At 35.9% G+C, this 22,411-nt stretch overlaps 1 protein-coding gene across 2 annotated transcripts in view; it reads right to left on the bottom strand.

The window, feature by feature from the left end:
* GPM6A (glycoprotein M6A) overlaps positions 1–22,411 on the bottom strand; it is a 115,899-nt gene that overhangs the window by 10,427 nt on the left and 83,061 nt on the right. For both annotated transcript variants that reach the window (XM_068137052.1, XM_068137053.1), the window contains exons 2-4: positions 22,184–22,376; positions 10,277–10,433; positions 42–195 (exon numbers count right to left, since the gene is read on the bottom strand). In XM_068137052.1, the coding sequence (XP_067993153.1) occupies positions 42–195; positions 10,277–10,433; positions 22,184–22,376 (504 nt within the window). The remainder of the gene's footprint in view (positions 1–41; positions 196–10,276; positions 10,434–22,183; positions 22,377–22,411) is intronic.

Here is a 22,411-nt window from a genome sequence, read left to right as displayed (position 1 = left end):
TTGTGAAATCTTGCTCTATTAAATGTTCTTCATTCACGTACCATACTGGCGAAGATCCAAGCAGAGATTAGCTCCATCCACTATGGTGGCATTTCGGCAAATGGTCCACAGATTGAAGTACATGTAAACAGGCAGAGAAGTGAAAGCTGTAACACCAAGCCAGGCCAACATAAAGATGTATGTCAGCATAATAAACTGCAGTAAAAGAGGGAAAAATAAAACCAGTGGTAAGTCATAACTTGACTGATACTCCATTGCAAAAAAGAAACCCCAGAGAAGTAACAGACACATTTCAGACCAGTTTTGTCTGTTTCTGTGCTTATTTAAATTACATACTGATAATTAATTCAAGATCTAATCAAAGTGAGTGATGGAGCAAGCTTACTCCATGTTACTGTCAGTCTTGGGCCTACGCACCACATCTGAAGTACAGACAGCTGCCTGCATTGTGAAGCATGTCTCTCCCTCTCTCCCATCACTGCTACTCCATAGTTAAGGCAAGAAGTGGCACTGCTTTTTTCCACTATGAATCATGATGCAAAGAAAATTAGAATGAAATGATACAGGCTTTTCCTGCTTTTGCTTTCAAAATCTGTCTCAATAAAGTTGAGTCATTACCCACTGCTGCCACAAAATATCACTGGCAAATCCATTCTGCACCGAACCAATGAGACAATATATTTCTCATTTTATCACTGTATTTAGACATATTTGGAGTCTGCATACAAGGGAATTCATAATTCAGAACAAACAAGAGTGCTTACCTCTGTTAATAAGAAACACATTAACTTACATGCTTTGCAACATGTTCCCCAAAGCCTACACATTTTAATTTTTTTTAGCCATGAGCATCCAGAGTATAGCAATCTGCTTGTAGGAGGCACTGAACTCTACTTCAGGGATGGTAGCTACACCAGCACACTCAGCTTGTGTAAATTTGTATGAATTCTACATTACTACTCTGCTGTTTGAAATGACTAGCAGACACACTCATTGATAAAAAAAATTACTTTTTAATTTTATGCTGCAGGAAGGATGCTACAAGATGAAATGTGGAACATAAGTCAGTCTCTAAAGGTTGAATCTAAAGCCCCAAGATTTGATGGTTCCATAAATGCTGCTGAATTTAAACAAATTACTGAACCAAAAAACCTTTCATGACAGTAATATTTTCCTAGCTGTTTATCACAGAAAAATATTGACTCTGAGAATAAGAAATAAGAGCTGTTTTGGAAAGCTGAATAATTTGCTCCACAATCTGCTAACATTAAGTCTTAAACAGAGAATAAGGGCAAACCAGAAGACATTTAACATTTAATTTTAAATATGAGATCTATTACATAAGGTGATGAAGGAAAAAGCCTAATAGAAATTCAGACATTAGTTATGGAAAGTTCAGATTCAGAAGGGTTGTAAATGGTAGTAATAATAACAGAGGGATGACTTGCCCATGTGGACCTGATCAGGAAAAGTGACTCTATTATTTTGAAGTTATGGGCTGGACATTCTCAAGCCATATTAAAGAGACCTGAATTTTATTTACTTTAACTCACTTTCAAAGAGTATTAAAGAAAAGCCATTTTAATTCTGAGGAAGTGTGTTTACATAGAGATTTAATGTACTTTAATTAATTCACTTTAAAATTAAATTCAGATTAATTTTCCAAACTGTCCCTAGGCTTGAATAGCTGGTGAATTTATAGCACTAAAATGAATTATGAGAAGGATGCAGGAAAGTGGTATAAAGAGTAGAAGTATTCTGTTTAATAGTTCAGATATCTACTTTCTATTAGTTTCTTCAGTTAGTACTCAACACTTCAGTTTTACCTGCAACTTTGTAAATTATGTATCATTGTAACTTTTCCCTTAACACCAAACTAGTTTAAAAGGAAAATGGATGTATCTGATTGTGTTTAAAGACTTCTGAAAATGCATTCATGCAGATAACGGTTGTGTTCCTCTCCCAAAAAAAACAACTGATAACACAGAGGAAAGGGTAGCAAGGTCTATAATAAATATGCACCCTTGAATGTTACAGTAGAATTTTCTGTGTATTATTTGCCTTATATAATGGAAATTCTATTGCATCTATAATGGAAAAAATAGTCAATACAACTAAATAGTGTTCTTTACACATTCCTATTTATTTTTCATTATTGTTCCTTTATTGTTTTCTTTTTTTATCTCTTATCTTTTTTTTTTTTTCCTCTCTCCATTTTACAGTGTTAAAGCTAATAAGGCAACATCTGGTACAACCCCGGGCACCCATTTACAAATAATTACTTGGAAAATTACTTGGAAATGTAGTTTCACTTCAGGGCTATGAATTCTCAAATAAATTGCTATGTCTGGTCTTAATTTATTATCATGCTGAAGAGTTGTACTCAATTTTTCTAAAGCAGGAAGAAAGCAGGATGTTAGGAAGTATGTTGAGTTGCTGGAACGAGTCCAGAGAAGGGCCACGAAGTTGGTGAGGGGCTTGGAGCACAAGCCCTATGAGGAGAGACTGAGGGAGCTGGGGTTGCTTAGCCTGGAGAGGAGGAGACTCAGGGGTGACCCTGAGTAGTGCTCTCTACAACTACCTGAGGGGAAGTTGTAGAGAGGTGGATGTTGGTCTCTTCTCCCAGGCAGCCAGTACCAGAACAAGAAGACACAGTCTTAGGCTGCGCCAGGGGAGGTTTAGGTTGGATGTTAGGAAGAAGTTCTATACAGAGAGAGTAATTGCCCATTGGGATGGGTTGCCCGGGGAAGTGGTGGAGTCACCATCCTTGGAGGTGTTCAGGAGGAGACTTGATGGGTTGTTTGGTGCCATGGTTTAGTTGTTTAGGTGGGTTGGATTGGTTGAAGTGTTGGACACGATGATCTTGATGGTCTCTTCCAACCTGATTTATTGTTCTATTAGTCTATTCTATTTAGGTTTTCTCTGTGTTCCCAGAACAGATTTTCTTAGTTTATTATATTTTAGAAGTATTTGAAAAGTAAGACCTCCTAGCTTATGAGTTTGCAAAAAAGACCTCATTTTTCAGCTGCCTTCTAGAATGTCTGAACTTTATAAAAAAATCAGTGTATCTCTCAGTGTTGTACATGCATGATAATGTAACGGATAAGTAAATCTTGGATACTTGTTATATTATTGAACTATGCTAGCTGTTTTTAAGACTGGGCTCCACACAGATTCAGCAATCTTCCTGTTCTATCATTAGAACCAAATGGAGGAAAAATATCAGCCTTACTATGAGAATTACAATTCCTATTTAGTATATTTTTATTTTCTGATCTGTAGTAGAAATGACACACTCTGTTTGCTTAAGAAGCTTGCTTAAAAATCTGTACTGTGAAAATACAAAGTACTGTTATAGCAAATAGGCAAAACCCCCAGATCTTATTAGGCTCTAAAAAAATTTGCCTTGGGCATAGAATAAGAGGAGAAATCTGTCAGATGCTAGTGGCTGTGAGTCTCAAGAGCCGTCTGCTTAGAGAGAATTGCCTGCTTGTTTATGGAAAGATTCTCTTTTAAAAACATGAATCTATTGTGGAGCAAATCAAATGAGGATTTAACAACAACAACAACAACAAAAAGAAAAGGAAGAGCTTTATTTTTCCTCTTTCAGTCACTTCTGACTGAAGAGCCAGTGATCAATGATGTGCCCAAATTCCTGTCATAAGACGACAGTGGGAAGAGATTGAGAAATTGCTTTTGTTTAATGTAAGAATACCTAAAATACAAACCTTCACATTAAATCACTTAGCTATGAATTATTCTTGGAAGCTGCTATCACTGATACCAGTGAAACACACCACAAAACCGTGATCTGAGCAATAATACACTTTCTGCTGTAGGAGCAGTAAGAGGCAAAATGTTAACCTTGCACAAGTCATTAATTTCTACCAACAGGAGGTAATAGCTTGTAAATTCTTGTTATAATGGCAAGAATTTTTGAATTTATTTTTTTTAAACTACCATTGAAAGACTGAAGTATTTTTTAGATAATTTTCTCTGCTATTCTTTGCTCTAGAGACCTTAAAATAAATGCTTAAAGAGCCTGTTTACTCCAAGAATTAAATTCAAATCTCAGTCTCCTGAGATTCAAAGGGATCTTGTTCCTTTGAAGTAGCACTCTCCTATGTGACAAGCCAAATATCTGTGGAATAGTAGTACAGCATCTTAAAGAGGTATCACAGTTTGTTCTTTAGTACACTCTGTATTGTGTTGGTAGTGAAAATTACTTTCTCTGATCAGTTCAATTTTCACTGTTAAAAGCCAAACATAAACCCAAATCAAACTAGAAGTGATAGTTAAATTCATTTACCAAATCATAAAGATAAAATTTGACTGATCAATAAGCAGTTCACATCAGGAAAGAACAGCTGAAGTAAATAGTTATTTCAACAAAACAAATCTTTATACCTTTGTAGTGGTTAATTTATTGTACCAAAGGGATGGCTGGTAAAACGTTCTCACCAGATTTTATAAGCTTTTGATTGTCAGTAATAGCTTTCCTGAAACATAAATTATCAAATTATTTGGATCATCAACTCTTCCAAAAATATTTTTTTCATAAAATCTATTTTCACAGAACAGTATCAGGAAGCAGTGATTTCAGAGCGTGTTCTGAAATCATATGTATACAGCACAACAGCTTTCATGGTGGTCATAGCTGCTTGAAATCCTGTTTCCACTGTAAACACTGCCTAAATCCTATCCATTTTAGTAGGAACAAAATTTCAAATAAAAATGCATGGATACTTGCCCCATGAAAGCACATTCACCGAATTTCAAACACTGTTATGATTGCTTCAGTGACCCTAGGGATAGAGATCATGAAATCCTACCTAAAAGTTACTGTTACTGTAGAGAGACAGATTGAAATGGAAATAAACACAGAACACTGCTGCTTACTACAAAACAAAATATTGACACACAGCAACAAATTAGAAGTGCCTCAATACAACTTAACACCAGGAAATTCATGTTGCCATGTAGTTTTATTGGTTCCAAACCACTCACATTAACAATGCCTCTCAATTTATTCATGTATTTATTTTATATGAACTCCCTACATGAGCTCTCAAACCAGAGTTTTCTAAGAGTTATACCTTGCTGTGTTTTTCTCTCATTTACATTTATTGTTCTATCACACACACACAAACAGTTTACTTGATGGCTCAAGAGGTTCCTTTGAAACCTCTTGACAGGCTCAGAAATTCTCTTTGACAGCTTTCACCAGAGATCATAACTGCACTTACAGAGATCATATACCTCCATCCTGCCAAAAGTCTGTTAGCTTCACTGTGAAACCCTGTCAGTGCAGGTCATCACTTGAAGATAAGCTTAGGGTTAGCTTGGCTGTTACTAACTGGGCACCTGACCTGTGCAGTATGTTCTGTAGTCCCGGTTCTGGGTGCAGTTTCCCAACTGCACATCAGAAAAAGGCCCTGCTTGCCATTTGATGTCAACTCAGAAGCATGAACAGGAAGATCTTTTCAATTTTGTCTTGATTTGCCCTGTCTTACTAATATCATGTTCACTGTCAATAATCTATAGATTTTATTTCAATACTAATAAAAACATATTTAGCTTTAGCACTTTGCACATCTTCAAATTCATAAATGATGTTTGACTTTCAGACTTTCTGCTTCAATCTTCACTTTTCATAGGACAAATTCCTCTGAGTTACTACTGCTGTCTCTTTAACCTGTACATATTCTGCATAAACACATTTACCTAGTCTGTTTAAATTATTCATTGAAACTGCCACATATTTTCTCAAATGCTGAACTTTGTCTTGATGAAGTTGTGCTGATAATTCTTGCATTTAGGAAGAAGTCAGACTTCAAAGTACTATGTGTTCCTACCTCAGACCTTTTTATTTGCATTCAATTTTCTATAATGCAGGGTTCTGCCTATTACCACAGATCTACAATCCAGACTCAGTAATTTCCTTTGACAGCCTTTAACATAGATTAGTGTAAATTTACATATGTTGTTCCTGTTCATAATCTGTGTTCTTAAAATGCAGATGTGTGTTCTTTTTTTTACTTTGGGGAGGTTCAGAATTCATCCCAAAACAATTTTGCAATTTTGTACTTTTAAAGAATCTACATAAATACTTCAACCTCTTCCCTACATTTTTTGCAATAGCATCTTAAATGTCTAGTTCCCTACATGCAAATATGAGGAAGGGCAAGTGGAAAACGTACTGGGTAATGTACTGGGTTGCTGTAGAAAAGATTGGGTTGCAGAAGCTAAACCAGCCTTTGTTGCTTAGTTAAAAATGTTTGGTTGTCTAGAACAAAAACATATTATTCATATTTATTTGTTTACATTTAAATACATTTCAATTTTATTAAATTTTATTTAAATCTAAATAAATCAGAAATGTAAAAAAATTATACAGGTGTATAATTATGTTAAACTCATTGATATATCAATTCTTGATATGTCACAGATCATCCTCTGTGACCTTAGCTAACCTCTTTTGGTATTCACACTCCCTCTTCTTACACATAGTATGAAATCCAAATACCTTTAAGGAGGACTATTAAATAGCTCACAGTCAAAAGGCCTCCTCTAATGTTCTTGTTTCTGTGCTAACCAGCATTTCCTACACTCATGCCTCATTCCTAATCAGAAGCAAAAAATGAAGTGAAAGTATTTCAACATATTTAATTTTACATATAATGCTGCTGGAAGAAAGAGACTGAGGTCCTGATATTATCAATGAATGCACTAGAAGTCATGTAAAACACACACTTACAAAGTCTTTTCTGCTCAAAGTATCACTGTAATTTCTGTCAGTCACTTGTTGGATATTCATTATTGTCTCTACAAAACATGTTAAGCCTATCTCTGACATGCTACATTCCTAGGCACAGCTCCAGAAGGCTTGAAACATGGATGTATTTCATGTTATGCTACTACTGTCATGAGGCTGATTCTCCTTGGCTTGTGTTCAACTGCTTCAAGATTAAAAAAAAAAAAAAAAAGGCAAAAAAGAAAAAAGCCAATACTGGTCGAAATATCTCTTCATAGAGGGACAGATGACAGACTTCTCAGGTTTGCCCAATTGCAGTTCTTCCACATAATAGTTAATGCGGCATTCCTTAGGTTGTTAAAATCTAGTACCAGAAAACTATTACATTTCTGAATTTTTTAATTTTGAAGTATCCATTTTATGTAACTGTTTTGTTTGGGTTTGTTCAAACAGTTTTCTACTACAGGTATTTTAAATGGTGGAAAAATCTGATTTTGGCAAAACTAAAAGCACTTCTTACTGCTAATTTCTGCTTTTCACCTGCACACAGAGTTTATCTATAATTTCCTTTAAATGTGTATTTCAAGGTTGAAACACTACACATAATGTCTATTGTTTTGTAACTATTTAGATGCCTTTCTGATTTATTCTGAATTGATTTCCTGGAAGCATTGAAGGTGGTTTCATAGCGGCATCAGAAATACAAAAAGAAGGTTCTCTAACAAAGTGAAAATTTGCTTTGTTAACAAACCCACTAACTGTCAGAACATACTCAATCCAAAGGAGATAGCTTTGCATTGATGGAAGGCTAGGTTTTCCCAGAAAATGTCATAATTTCTCTTTTTGATACTTCCTTATAAACCACTTATACTATTATTTTTTAATTTCTAAATCTTTAGAATGTTGCTGGGTTTGTAGCATTGTGCTGCTTGAAGTTCTTAGCAATGTCCTTCAGGCAAGACTATAATTCTTGTAGTTCAACAGGCTTCTGCAGTCCTACAGAGAATTGGATCTGATCTGTATTTAACAGCAGCAGAATTTCCTATTTATTTTTACAATCTTTCAGATAGGAATTGCTTTTCTTCAAAATATATATGTTTATGGTTTTACTTTCCTAGTTTTCCACCTTCTTTTCTTTTTGGGGGTGTTTCTAACACTTCAAGGTATTCTCTGTTGGGTTTTTATTTACATGTGACTACAGATAATAACCTGTTCTTTAAAACTGCCTTTTTAAAGCAGTGGAGTAGATCTTCATTAAATACTTCTGCTTCAAGGGTTCTTCAGATTATATTCATGCTACATAACTATACAATTCAAAAACCCAAAGTATGAAAAGCCATCAGTTTCATCATGACCCACTCCTTGTCACTGTAGGCAGGTCCTAGTAGTATATTTTCCAGTTATTTTGCTTCCAAATTCCAGATAGCTGATTTGTAAAATCCTGATCCACACTCTAATGGTTTTCAGCAATGACAAATTTTCTACACAGAACAAAACATAACACCCAGCTGAGAAAAGACTCTTCACATTTTTCAAGTTGCCAAGACTGTGTTTTTTGTTCAGGAAGTTTGCATGGTCTGTATTTAGAAACTAGATAGTGAAGCTTAAACTAGAAAGCAGAAATAATACTCTTATAACCTTTCTAAACAGTTGTCTCAGCGTAAATGTGTGGCTGTCAAAAACAAGATCACAAAATCTTTCTTGATTTGCAGCTTCAAAAGACTATGAGAGATTCAAGGGGTATAGGCCTTCCTTTCTCATTTGCTGTCTTTCCAAGCAGCAAAAGTGAGTAACATAGCTTTTAATCTGCCAGAAGATTCTAAACATGTGACTTTAAAGGTTAAAGCTCCTCAGATGTAAGAACTATTGGTAAAAGTACTCCAGTTTGAGTTTTCTATGTATTTTGGTGATAGTAACTTTGAGTGGCAGAACTGAAAAACAAGCAGGCTAGAAACCAGTGTGAGTGGATATGGAACACATCTTTGACCATAAAATTGTGAGCTTAAGATGTATAGATGCATTGAAAAAGATGAAAGCAGAGAGGTGAGAACAAGACTCAGGGACAACTGATCATCTGGTAAAGTATTTAAGTTAAAACTGAGAAGAATTATCTGAACCAAAGGGAAATAAAGCTATAATCTGAAAAAAAAATTATGGTTCCAAATAGAAAGATAAAGCCAAAGGAGAAAGTATAACATCTCCCAGAGTCAAGCACACTTTGTAGAAAAGAAAACAACTACATTAAAAAAAAAACCTACTTATTGACTGAGTTTATATGCCAAGAAAAAAATCTGTCCTCATGTGAAAGACACAGCACAATCTGAAGCAAAGACATTTTGTCCAGTTTATCACAAGCAATATAAATTATGTCAGTGAGCAGCAAGGCCAAGAGAAGCTGAGAAGCTGCTGGCAAAGCATATTACAAAGTCTGGCACACTCCTCTATTAAAGAAAGCAATGAACACTGCAGTCAATAGAAGGGCTTTGTATAAAGCACATGGTAAGTTATGTGAGAAGAGGAATGATCGGATGATTTTGTAAGTGTGATATCCCTTAGTGAGAAAATGCAGAAGAATAAAGTAAGGATCACAGAAATGACAGGCTAAAAGTATAGTAAACATCTACAAATATGTATCAAAATAATTTCTAAGCTCACTGCAAAAGATTTCTGAAGTATAAGAAAATTTCTGAAGTATAAGAAACAGATAAAGAAAAAAAAAAAGGCATAAATTGCATTCTTTCTTTTTAAGAAAAAGAGAGACACATTCAAGATTCTCAATGTCCTTCTTAAATTGAGGGGTCCAGAACTGGACACAGTACTCAAGGTGTGGCCTAACCAGCGCTGAGTACAGGGGCACAATGACTTCCCTGCTACTGCTGGCCGCACTATTCTTGATGCAGGCCAGTTAGTTAGTTAGTTGCAGAACAGTCAATTACCAAAAACATTAGTTATGTACTTGATATTGAACAGGGATCTCAAAAGTAATCTCAATTTAAATAGTCAGCAATTTTAATGTGAGTAACCTTCATTTAAGTCCCAGTGTAAATCAGAATTTTTTGAAACTAGGTTTTCTGGGGTCATACGTGAATGGGGTCTGCAAACCAGAGAAAACAAAGGAGGCAATAATGGGTTGTTTGCCATTTAAAAACAAAACAAAACTTGAGGACAGATATCTTCTTATCCCAAAGAGGAACAGGCACATTTTCTAAAATAAAAGTGAACATATTAATGAGAAAAATAGTTCTTGCTGAGTATAGCTGAAGGTGTTACACACTTTCAGTCCTGTCTCAAACAGCTTATGTTGCTGAGAAACTTTTTCATTAAACTCTTAAAAGTAATTGTTCCTAAGTAACAAGAGTTATTTAGTGACTAACCACTATGGAGCACATTTCTAACAATCTAAAATGAAGTATCAGAAAATATTAAAGAAATCAATTAAAAGAAATAAACTTCACAAGGCACTACAAATATGAAAAACATGTTGAAATTGTCATCAGTACCAAAGCTCTCTTTACTACTTACCCAGGCACTGACACATCTGCCGCAAGTGGTGATTTTGAAGTCCCCATAGAGATCCTTGATGGCACCAGTTGTAAAGAATCCCTCCACCATCAGCAAAATGCCATATACAAAGAATGCAGCTGCTACACCATATATCACATATTTGAAGATGTCAATCCTGTATAGAAAGAGTAAAAATTATTTATCTGCAAAAATATCTAAAGCTGACTGAAATTTCAGGGTGAGATAATTAGACTCACTAAGCCTCAAAGCCTCCACACTTGAGTCAGTTTAAGTGCTGATGTGATATAATGATAGCTGGATCTGAGGACAGGAATGTACTTTAGAATAAAAGTGCATTGATAGAAGAAACACTGGACCTTTTGATTTAATAAGATGCAAAAAATGGATCCGTGTAGGTAAGACAGCACAATTTGTCAGAATATTTTAAAAGTCGGTTAATTTTAATTTTCTTTTTCTTCCAAATAAAGTGGGAAAGGTAAAAGAAAAGGAAATGTGAGTCTGACACATCTCCTGGCAACACATTGCATATGGCACTTAGGTTATAGAAAAGATAATTTTGTCACAATCTTCAATAAACCTTTCTACATGTACAAGTAGCTCTCAAATCACAATGCCAATATGTGCTACCTTCTCATTATTCTTCTACTTGCTCTCCAAAGGACAAAGTATCTGACACAAAATAATGAAGTCATCAACACAAATCCCTAATTTAAAACCAGAAACATTATTCTGAACGTAATAAGGTCGGGTCATCTGTCATTCTTCTACAACAGGGCTTTAATAACATCATTTCACAGGCCCTAAGCTCATGAAATGGACAGTTTACAGTGTAACATGTAGAGCCACAAAAGGCTCAATTTATTACAAGGAAGATTATCTGGGTTGTTATGTGGTTGTCCTGCCTATCAGTATCTTGAAGCTCAATAGTAGTTCAAGGAGACTGCCTTCTAAATATTTTTCATGATCAGAGCATGTGAAAAGATGATGGAAAGCACCTCTCTATTCTAAGTGTTTTGTCTAAAACTTCCAGTTGTCATTGCCTTGGATCAGCAAGCTTCAATGTTTCCTACTTGGACTTCTCTAAAAACCTAGGCACAATAAGCTTGCACTTTATCAATGTGCCATGGCAGGAATTGTGCAGCTCTTCAGAAAATGGTTACTTGCAGCATCTCATAACAAAGTAGCACAAAACCCAAGCCAAACTCAACAGGATCTGCAAGTTGAATTCTGACAGGCACCAAACAATTGCCCAAAATGGACATTTCTCAACACATAAAGGTTGATACTTCTATTGTTACAGAAAGAAATAATTAATGAACATTTCTTTAGGATCATCCAAAGATAACTTTCAACATATTATACATGTTTAACGTGTAATATAATAATGAAGCTCAAAATCTCATTAAAGTGTTTTTGCATTTGGATGGTTTTAAGAGATTCAAAGTCAAATTTAAGCTTACAGTTGATATTTCAGGTGTATGATTGTGTTTGCAACTTCAGTGAGCATATATTGAGCTTGCCTTAGTCTCATAAAAATACAGTGAATGTATGACCTAACTGGGAGTAGGAGAGCTATTATAAATTAACAGTTCTGCAATTTGTTGTAGTATTAAATATATATAACTACAGATTATATTGGAATGGGATGCCTGGGGAGGTGGTGGAGTCACCATCCCTCCAGGTATTCAAGAGGAGATTGGACGTGGTACTTGGTGCCATGGTCTAGTCATGAGGTCTGTGGTGACAGGTTGGACTCGATGATCCCCAAGGTCTCTTCCAACCTTAGCGATACTGTGATACTTTAAAAATCCCATTTCCCTAGTTTTGTAGTTATTCAGCCAGTGCAACTGTGTTATAACAAGCAAACTGTATTTTGAGCCTATCTTGTCTTTATTGGTGACAATACATTTACAAGAAACAGGCAGCAACTTCCTGACTATTCCATAAGCCATCTTCCAATCTCCATACCTTATAAAACTGTGATCAGCATATTAAATGTGGGGGTTCTGCCAGCAGCAGCTCCTCACAGACCTTTGTATGTTTAGTGCTGTACAAATTACAAGCTATATTTGCCCTAAAGAGGTTGAGACCTTTGGGAAGTCCAGAGACTATTTGAGCCATTGCAACACCCCTTTAAATCATTTGTGTTGGGTCTCCCACTGAGTTGCTTGTATTAAAATGCATACTAAAAGATCTCTGCTTTTCCTTCAGTCTTATGTTTAAGTAAAGGAATGCCTTTCACTTAAGTCTTCCTTTCACAAAGAAATAAAATATATATAACTATAGCAAAATATAGAAATTTCTTCCTCATAAACTCTCCACACAGAGAAGTAGTAAAATCTCTACTGATCAGACTATGAGATGAAACAGACAGACTTAGTCAAACAAACAAAGGATATTGTATAATGCGAAGAGTAAAACTATGAACAAAGATTATGAAACAATCATACAACTACCTCTTTTAAGGCAAGATAGAATTTATTAATATTAATATAAATAAAACACACACTAAGTTTAGTTATACTGCAATATAATTCTGTATTGCAATATAACTAAACTGTGTGTGTGTTATATTTAAAGAAAATTTATTGCAACAGTAACATTTTATATATGAAGTTTTGAGGATAATGTTGACGTTAAATTATTCTTCAGCATCTAATAAATTTCACATAAACTTTGATTTTCCAACTAAATTATAGCATATAATAAAATAAAGGCCCTGTAAAACGCCTTTCTTTAATATAACATTTGATTCTTTGTGGATGAACTCAAGGATATTAATTGCCATCTGTGTTTCAGTCAAGTCTCAAATGCTGCAGACAGAATATGAGGGCAAACAGGGAGGTAGAAGGGAATGGCAGAAGGGATGATGAACATGAGCCAATGGGAGAGATGGGTAAGATAAAAAAAAGGACCAGCAGGGATTACACTTGTGTAGGATGGAATAGAAGGAATGAGGTGGGTAATCAGTAAAGGGAAAATAAAATATACATATATATATATATATATGATAAATTCTGTACTGCTGAAAGGCTTGCAAAGATATACATTAGGGGAAGGCTGCAGCCACATGAAAAAGAAATCTTGAATAACTCTCTAAATGCAGGAGTTCTATGAATAGTATATAATAATATAATTGAAGTAATGAAAAGGCAGTCAGTAAAGAATGTTAATAATTTTATGTTGATTATGCAATCTTCACATATTAACCTAGGCTCCTGGGTAGAATAAGATCAATGATTACCTAAGTTAATTGTGACAAAATCTTGAAATTATTAAAAACTTTTATTGTTATAGAAAAATCTAAGCCATATTTCACATAGCATTTTAACCTTGTAGACACTCCATAGACTCCTGATCTGCTTTCCCTCACAACAGTATGTTTGGAAATGTTAGAAACACAAACACCACTGTTTTCAAATTTGTGATTTAAATCAAGCTGATCTTCCAGTTTTTAGCTCTTTTTTAGGGTCATTACTCCATACTAAGTGGAATTCCTACTTCATTATTCTGAATGTGGATTCTATCTAATAGAATGTATATTAATATTGATCCAGAGAAAACACTTTCTACCACTGACAGAATTTATTGATGGAAGTCATCAACATCAACATCTCAAAGAGCACATAGTAACTGAATATGGAGCAGACAATCTGGAAGTGAGTGAAAAACACTCTCAGTCAGATCAGTGTTGCAGAATTCCTACTGTGTATATTAATTGTTCTTTTGCAAATTCAAGGATTAAAAAATAAATCAGCAAGCAATAAGACTAATTGTTGAATGATCATGACTATGTGCAGCAGGCTCTTGTTAAAAGTGTGCATAACAAATTACTTTGTTGTTATTGAGACTCCTTCAATCAACTGAGTTAATAATCGTTCCAAAGTATTTCAATATTCATAGCTGGCTTCCATTAAATATGTCTAGAAGTAATAATGTTTTGAGCTTGTGGAACAATTTGCTTCAGTGGAGTAGATCAGTACTGCACATAACAAATGGATTTACTACCTCAACAGAGAAGCCAGGAAAAACTGTTAACATTGGCCTTTTATATTTTACTCTGTCCTAACAGGAATTGCAAACTGTAGGAATCCTGAAAGATTTACACTATTCAGTTTAATCATGGTACACTTTCTACCCTTGCTGTTGAGGTTTGGTACTCAATTAATGCACACCAATATGCATTTTTCTATCAAAGTTACTTTATAATGTTTGCAAACAATCTACACACTAGTTAGAGGTTTTTTGTTTTTTTTTTTTAATTCAGGAATGCATTGGAGACATTTATTTCACTTGGAATAGTTGATATTCACATTTGGAATGGCAAATAATTTCTGTTACTCTCTGAAACAGCAGTACTGGCCTTGATGCTGACCTCTTTGACCCCTGACATACTGATCCTCAGAGGCTGTTAAGAAACAGAGATAGCAGCCTGTTCCGTCAAGCTATCTCAAGGTGTAGGAACAGTTTTGCAAATGTGTTATTTGAAGACAAGATATAAGGAGATGTCTGCAAGCAAGAAGTTTTGTTTAGGGTACGAAGAAGATATGCCTCATGGAAGTTTTTAAAAGAGGTGCACAAGTTCTCCTGCAAACCAGCTGGGAAAAAATTCTTGGAAATAATTTCCTGGTGTAAGTTCGTGACATTACTAACTTGTATGGTTGGTACCACAAAGCAAGGAGGAATTGTTAGCAAAAGGAAGAGACAAGCAAAGGCAGACTTCAGAAAGAAAACATACAGCCAGCAGAGTAAGGAAGATTTATTATTAATCATGTACTATCTGCAAATTAAGGCAAAAAAGCCCTCCAGGTGACAACAACATGAGATGAAAGAAACTGACAGTCTCAGTGTGGATAAGGGAAAATAAACACAGTACAAAAAGGCCCATAAGGGATTTTTTTTCTGAGATTAGGTTAGTATAGAGTCTAAACTTTTAAATTTCAGATACAAAGGAAACAGAATCAGAGTACAAAATGCTCAATTAAAGTCCATAAGAAAATGATAAAAGGAGTTCTGGAGTCCTCTTTCCCTGAAGAAGGCCAAAAAATTTGAAATTGCTGTGCAGTAACATGAAGACTTCTGGCAGAATTACATGATGGTATTGTACACTACAGATACTGCATTTCCAGGCATTCATTCCCAAACAATAAGGTGAAAAAAAGACGTGGATAAGCATATTACAAGATTTGGGAGTATTTAAAAGTGTAAATTTTTAAAGTATTACAGTTGTAAACTTCCAGTCACCTGCAGTAAATACTGATAGTGCTGAATCCTCCACTTTAACTCTGGACTACATCCTCAGAGCTTCCATCTCAAACATACCAAAAGAGCAGATCCTCTGTGGATTTCAAAACAGGGTTTGAATAAGGCAGCCCACTTCTATCCATTTTTTCATAATGCATGATTGTCAGCCTGCCAATGTACACATATCAAGTTAAGATTTCTGCAATACTCGGGAGAAATAAGATTAGTTGAAAATTATTTGCTGTCACAGATCAAATATACATTACATGTATCAGTGTAATAATACTCAGGGATTTTTAAGGATAAGTTGCAAATATTGGATTTGCAAAACATTTTGTAGTAACTTATTTTTGCTTTGTTTTGTTTTTTTAATAGATATGGAGCTAAAAGCGTGGTATCAGTATACAACTCCAAAAAGGCAGTATATGCCTCAAACGAATCTCTGAACAAATCTGGACTTCAGCCACAGGAGGTCATCCTACTAGTTTGGTATAGGCAAACTGTGTACATTTCCACCTCCTTCCTGTCTCTTCTTCCTATTCATAGACTCAGATACCTGAACTGGTGCTCCAGTGAATCTTCTCCTTACAGAACCAGGGGGCTCATCTGCCAAGACTCTTTAGGATGGTTGCTGTTTTCAGAAATAGTAAGACTCAGCCCTGAGTAAGTTAGCAATTGCTTGCCCTAATGCAGGGCCTTACATCTTTTGCTTCCCATGACATAAATAATGCTTACAACATGATTTAAGTTCAGACTTAAAGAATCCATAGCTTTTTTAACAGACCAAACATGTATAAGGAGAAGTAGATTAATAACACTGCATATTAAGTAGATGACTGAAGCAGATTTATTATGTGGTATAATGCCAATATTTATAAATACCATAATTCATATCAGCTAACCTTTACTACAGGTCTCAGTGTAATACCTTTTACAGTATTCCATTAATATTAGTGTAATAATATTAATTAATAACATTTTTAGTGGTAGCAATATTTAACTTGTGATAGATACAAAGCCAACAGAAACTGAACAGCAGAAGATCAGAATGATATCCATTTACCTACCTCTAAAACCTAGTTTCACACTAAGCAAGAGGATATAAAAGTTTCTATACATGCCCTTTTGTTTTTCCTCAAAACATACATATATATGTTACTAAATAATATCTTTTTAATTAATAATGGCAATACTCTGATTAACAGAAAGGCTGTCAGTGAGCAGCAAATTTGAACATAACAGAATCTGAAATACAGACATTCACATTTTGAAAGGAAGGAAACTGCTGGCTGCAAAAACATAGGTAGCTCCAGTAGAGTGTACGTGACACTTCCAACAGATAGTGACAGCAGATTTACAGATTGCAACTTCATTTAGTTTACTATTTGGTTTCACACCTTTAAAAGGAAGTGAATTACAACAACCTGAATTAGCTCTGACTGTAGCTGGAAAATGTCAATGTTTCTATGAGGAAGATTACCTCCTTTTTCACTCTAAGAGCACAATTCCCTTGTTTCATGGCCTATATATCACAAAAGTGACAGATGGCACTGACTGGCCTTGCATACTGAAGAGAAAGAACTGTGGAGAGATGCTGTTGGGAAATATACCAAACCTACCTTGTGCTGTTGGTTTCCTAAAATATATCATCTGCTCATCCAGCTCACAAAATACACATTTGATAATCATACATCTATTTCTGTTGATTTCAGAATCTTGTCAATATCAATGATTAAGTGAATCTAGTTACACCAGTACATCGCAGAAATAGTGTTTACTGCAGTTTATTAAGTTATTATAAGAAAGACCACAACTGCCTCTAAGCAGATTACTCAGTTTCAGTGGAGCAGCCTACAGAGCTGTTAAACTGCCAAAGTATGCAACATAACCCAGTCTAGTTAAAATATTGGAATAATTTAGACCACCATAGTTATTTTCTTAGGATCTCTTTGAATCACAAGGAACTAAAATAACTACTCTACATCCACTGCAGGAATCCACATCCACTTCTATACATTAAGACACACTAAAATTTTATTTCTTCACTTGGGGAAGCAGCTACCATTGGAAGAGTAATAATGTTGCTAGTGAAGTCTAGGACTATGGGGAATGAAGTTTCACAAAAGTGATTCAGAAGGCAACATAATGAGCAGTTAGTCACACTGGAAAGGTCACACATTGATAATTCCAAGTTGGTTTGGGGTTTTTTGTTTGTTGTTGTTGTTTATAACCATCTGTCCTGGTTTGAGTTAGAACAGAACTAATTCTGTTCAGTGATTTTAATTTTCAGCTCAGCCTCTTCTAAATTAGCACACTTTCTGAAATGAACAAGATTTCTCAGAGTGTCTTCTTCTAGTAGTGATAATGCTCTTGACATTTATACTTAGCACCAAGGATTGGTACACAGCCCAAGTTTGCTGCTACGTTTTGTGTACTCCATTCAGGGTGCAGAAGATAAAAGGCTGCACCTCTGAAGAGTGGAAAGGACAGGTGATCCTAAAATTGTCAACTAGCTAATGCATTCCATATGTGTCATATTCAGTATCAAGAAGGTCAAGTTTCTTCTTCAAATGGCTGGCGTCTGAGGGGGAGTCTGTACATTCTGCTTGTGATCCTAATTAGTATGTTCCAGAATCCAAGTACAGAATTCAGTTCCTGGATCCAGTCTGGACTTGCCCAGTGCCTGCCCACAGCATCAGTGGTGACAGTGATGTAATTGCCATCAGTGGAGGAGTGTGTGTGTATGTGGGGGGGTGATATTGGTTTTGTATATATTTGCATATATTTTGTTTTATAATTATTATTTTCATTAAAGCTCTCTTATTTTCCAGTCCACAATTCTCACTCCCTTACTCCCTTTCTCTTGCCTTTGCAAAGGGAGAGGGGCTGGCAGAGAGCATCCATCACTCATTTAGTGGCTGGTCCACCCCTAACTCTTGACACAATCCAATGTTTTCAAGGTTGATGGCTTGAGAAATGACTGTAAATGGAGAAGAGACTACTGCATTCAGCTTGGAGATTTTTGAGGATATGCCCCCCTGTACCTGTCTGTGCAGTAGGTGTTCTCATGAATTTGAATGCATTTCATTTAGTTCAGTTTTCAAGAATTTAAATTACCTCTTCTACCTGGGCCACCCTGAAGAAATCCAAGTTAGGCTATAACCCTTTTAAAAAAATCCTGCGATTCCTTTTTAGAAAATACTGGCTTTAGCATCCTAGTACAGGCTAAATTTAGTTCTGGATTTCCCCCTTCAAAACAATCTGGAAAAAAACTCATTATTTTCTCTAACTCTTTGCTATAAGCCCACTATTTCTACCCTACCCAGGATCTCTCCAGGATGTATGCCATACCTCACAATTATTAAAATGATCATTCCATATTTTAACTTGGCATTTAGTGAAAGTTAAGATTAGCTACAAAACTATAAATATTTACTACTTATTATATTTTCCAAAGGGGATAGAACTGTAGCTAATATATGTTATTGGACCTCAGATAAGAATCCAAGGAGATGGAATCAGGGACTATACCCATAGTGCACTTAAAATCCACTCTGCTAATAAAATTATAGACAGAGACCATAGGCATGATTAAACAGAATCTAACACTCTTCACTCCACTGCAGCATCTGCCTAGCACATTCATGACAGAAGGACAGACTCCGCATCATTCTGAGATACTTCACAGCACTAGCAGCGTTAAGAGCCAAAATATCATAAATTATCCAAAATGTCATTAATTATCCTCAAGTATAATTTAGTAGGGCACACTAGTAGGGAACACTACTTGTTATTTTTAATCAGTACAATAAACGTCTAGATTTTGTTTCCATTTCAAAATAGATAGTTTTATGGATGTAGACACTGCAGTGTCTGTTTCTACTTAGATATTTTATCTTCCTATTTTTTGGCCTCTTAAGGCAATCCAATTGCCATAGGGCTTTTGTGCTGCCAACTGTTAATCAATAGTTCTAGCAAAATATCAAACATTTCTTCTCCCTAAAAAATTACTTTACAAAGCAGAGTAATATATATTCAAGCAAGTAGAAAACTAATGTGTGCAAATTCCTTTGAGATTCATACAGTTTATTCAGTTAAGTGCAATGGCTCATCTGCTGTTAGTCAAAATATTTGTTCTCCCTCCCTTTAAGACGTAACTTCAGAGACATCTTTCACAACTAAATAAACTGAAATTTCAATTTCAGTAGATCTGCCAAGGGAAAAATTTTCTTTAGTGTATCTTTAAGGAAATATCCCCCAAAACAAATAATAAAAGCTTCTGGCAAACCCAAACAATCAAATTCCAAGGAAGAAAAAAAATAAAATCACCTTTACAGTTCCTTACTAATTTCATGTGAATTGTATGCATTTAAAATATGTCTTCTGCCTGATATTTATACTTAAGTATTTGACAGTGGGAAGCTGAAAAACTTGCTCCAAAGGGAAAGCATCGATTTGTGGCTGTTCTGCACTAATAGCTTCCTAGGGACTAATAAAATAAGTTAGAGCTTAATAAAATGAGTGATCGTTCATTCAGGGTAACAATGAACCTTAGCCACTGAGCCAAGTCAGACCCATTATTCTAAATGACAAGCCAAAAAAGCAAAGCAGAAGCCACATACTTCCCATCAGCCCAATATATATAGAAGCAGATCACTTTGTCATAGGAGGAGATCAGGTTAGTCAAGCAGAACATGCTATTCATGAACCCATATTGGCTGGACTTGATCACCTTATTGTCCAGTAGGTGTCACGTGATTGCACCTAAGATGATTTGCTCCATAACCTTCCCTGGCACCAATGTCAGACTGAGAGTCCTGTAGTTCCCTAGACCTTCCTTCCAGCCCTTCTAGTAGAGGAACCTCACATTTGCTAGTAGTCAGTCAACTAGGACCTCCATGGTTAGGCAGGGTTCCTGGTAAATGATAGAAACGGCTTGGTGACCACAAGCTCATGGAACTATCCATCATAAGAGGTCAGTGTTTTCACAGATGGTCAAATAATTTCTCTGAAATGGCTTACACGAAAGAAAAGGCAACTACCACTGGAGGTGTTTAAGAAATGACTGGATGAGGTGCTTAGTGCCATGTTTTAGTTGATTAGATAGGGTTGGGTGATCAGATGGATTGATGATCTTGGAGGTCTCTTCCAACCTGGTTGATTCTGTGATTCTGATTCTAAAAATTTGAGTGTAGGATTCTTCAGTTTTAGGCACAAACATTAGAAGCTAGATAAGAATCTGGATTTCAAATATCTAAGAAAATAATGTTTTAAAGAGGAAATTTTAAAGTCCTTAGAAAACACATAGTTTAATTTGAGGTTACAATAAACTACCTTGTTAGATGTAATTAATTTACCAAAAGGAAGGAGATGTTCAACAATGCAAAGGTCTTCCAGAAATAGTTTGGGCTTTTTTTCAGGAGTAGCAAAGTATGAAATCTTCAAAACTGATCAATTTAGAAAAAATCAGGGGCAACAGAGTTTTGTCATTTGAAGTCTCAGGGTTCTGCATAAATCTTCAATTACTTATTTTGTTTGCTCACAGATATAATCTGTTAATTGTTACACAATCCTGTTTTATCTAGAGTTTACAGAAATATTATTTGCACTTTTCAGAAAATAACATCAGAGGATAAAAACAAGCATGATTCATCAATATTATGTACAGTAATGTTTATTAATAAATTATTACTATGGGATATTAAATAGTAATACAAATTGCTTGTAAATAGGAAAAAAAAAAATCAGCTCTGTCAAAAGTTCATCTTCTGATTTCATGAGGTTTAACAAGAGCAAGTGCAGGGTTCTGCACCTGGGCAGGAACAATCCTCACTATCAATACAGACTAGGGGATGAGGTGTTAGAAAGTAGCCCTGCGGAAAAGGACTTGGTGGTGTTGACGGATGAGAAGTTGGACATGAGCAGGCAGAAGGCAAATCACATCCTGGGCTGCATCAAAAGATATGTTGCCAGCAGATTCAGAGAGGTGATTCTGCCACTTTACTCTTCTCTGGTGAGACCTCACCTGGAGTACTGCATCCAGGTCTGGAGTCCTCAATATAGGAAAGACATGAACCTGATGGAACAGGTCCAGAGGGCCATGAAAATGATGAGGGGGTTGGAGCACCTCTGCTACAAGGACATGCTGAGAGAGCTGTGGTTGTTCAGCTGGGAGAAGAGGAGGCTCCAGGGAGACCTAATAGTGGCCTTCCAGTACCTCAGGAAGGCCTGATGGAGAGAAGCTGTTTACAAAGGCCTGTGGTGATAGGACAAGGGGCAATGGCTTCAAACTAGAGAAGAGCAGATTTAGATGGGATGTTAAAACCAGGTTCTTTACAATGAGGCTGGTGGAACACTGGAACAGGTTGCCCAGGGAGGTAATATTGGCCCCATCTCTGGAGATATTCAAAGTGAGGCTTGACAGGGCTCTGGGCAGCCTGGTCTAGTTGAGGATGCCACTGCTTACTGCAGAGGGGGTTGCACCAGATGACTTTTGGAGGTTCCCTTCCAGTCCAGATCATTCTATGATTCTACAATCTCACCCAAACATTTTCTTCTATGCTTGTCCTTACAACACATTTTCTTCAGGCAAATCTATATTACCTGTGGAATTTTCCAGTAGTTTTAAAAGGACATACTTAAAAGAAACATCCAACTTACATGGTAAAGACATCAATAACATCTCCTGCAGCTCTTGTCATCTCAAAGTAGGTTTGCAGAATGTTGACAGTTCCTGAAAGTGCTTCATGTCCACAACCACAGAACAGCGCAACTCCAGCATACAGCAGGATGGTGGCAATCAAAGATGCATAGGGAATACCTCCCAGGCATTTGATGCAACACTCAAAGCACCCTACAAGAAAATTGAAGTGTGTTAGCATATTGTAT

The sequence above is a fragment of the Melanerpes formicivorus genome, unplaced genomic scaffold (assembly GCF_026170545.1).
Source record: "Melanerpes formicivorus ecotype bairdi unplaced genomic scaffold, bMelFor1.0.p_v2 SCAF_4, whole genome shotgun sequence".
In the NCBI taxonomy this organism is placed as follows: domain Eukaryota; kingdom Metazoa; phylum Chordata; class Aves; order Piciformes; family Picidae; genus Melanerpes; species Melanerpes formicivorus.
This window is presented reverse-complemented; position numbering and strand designations above follow the sequence as displayed.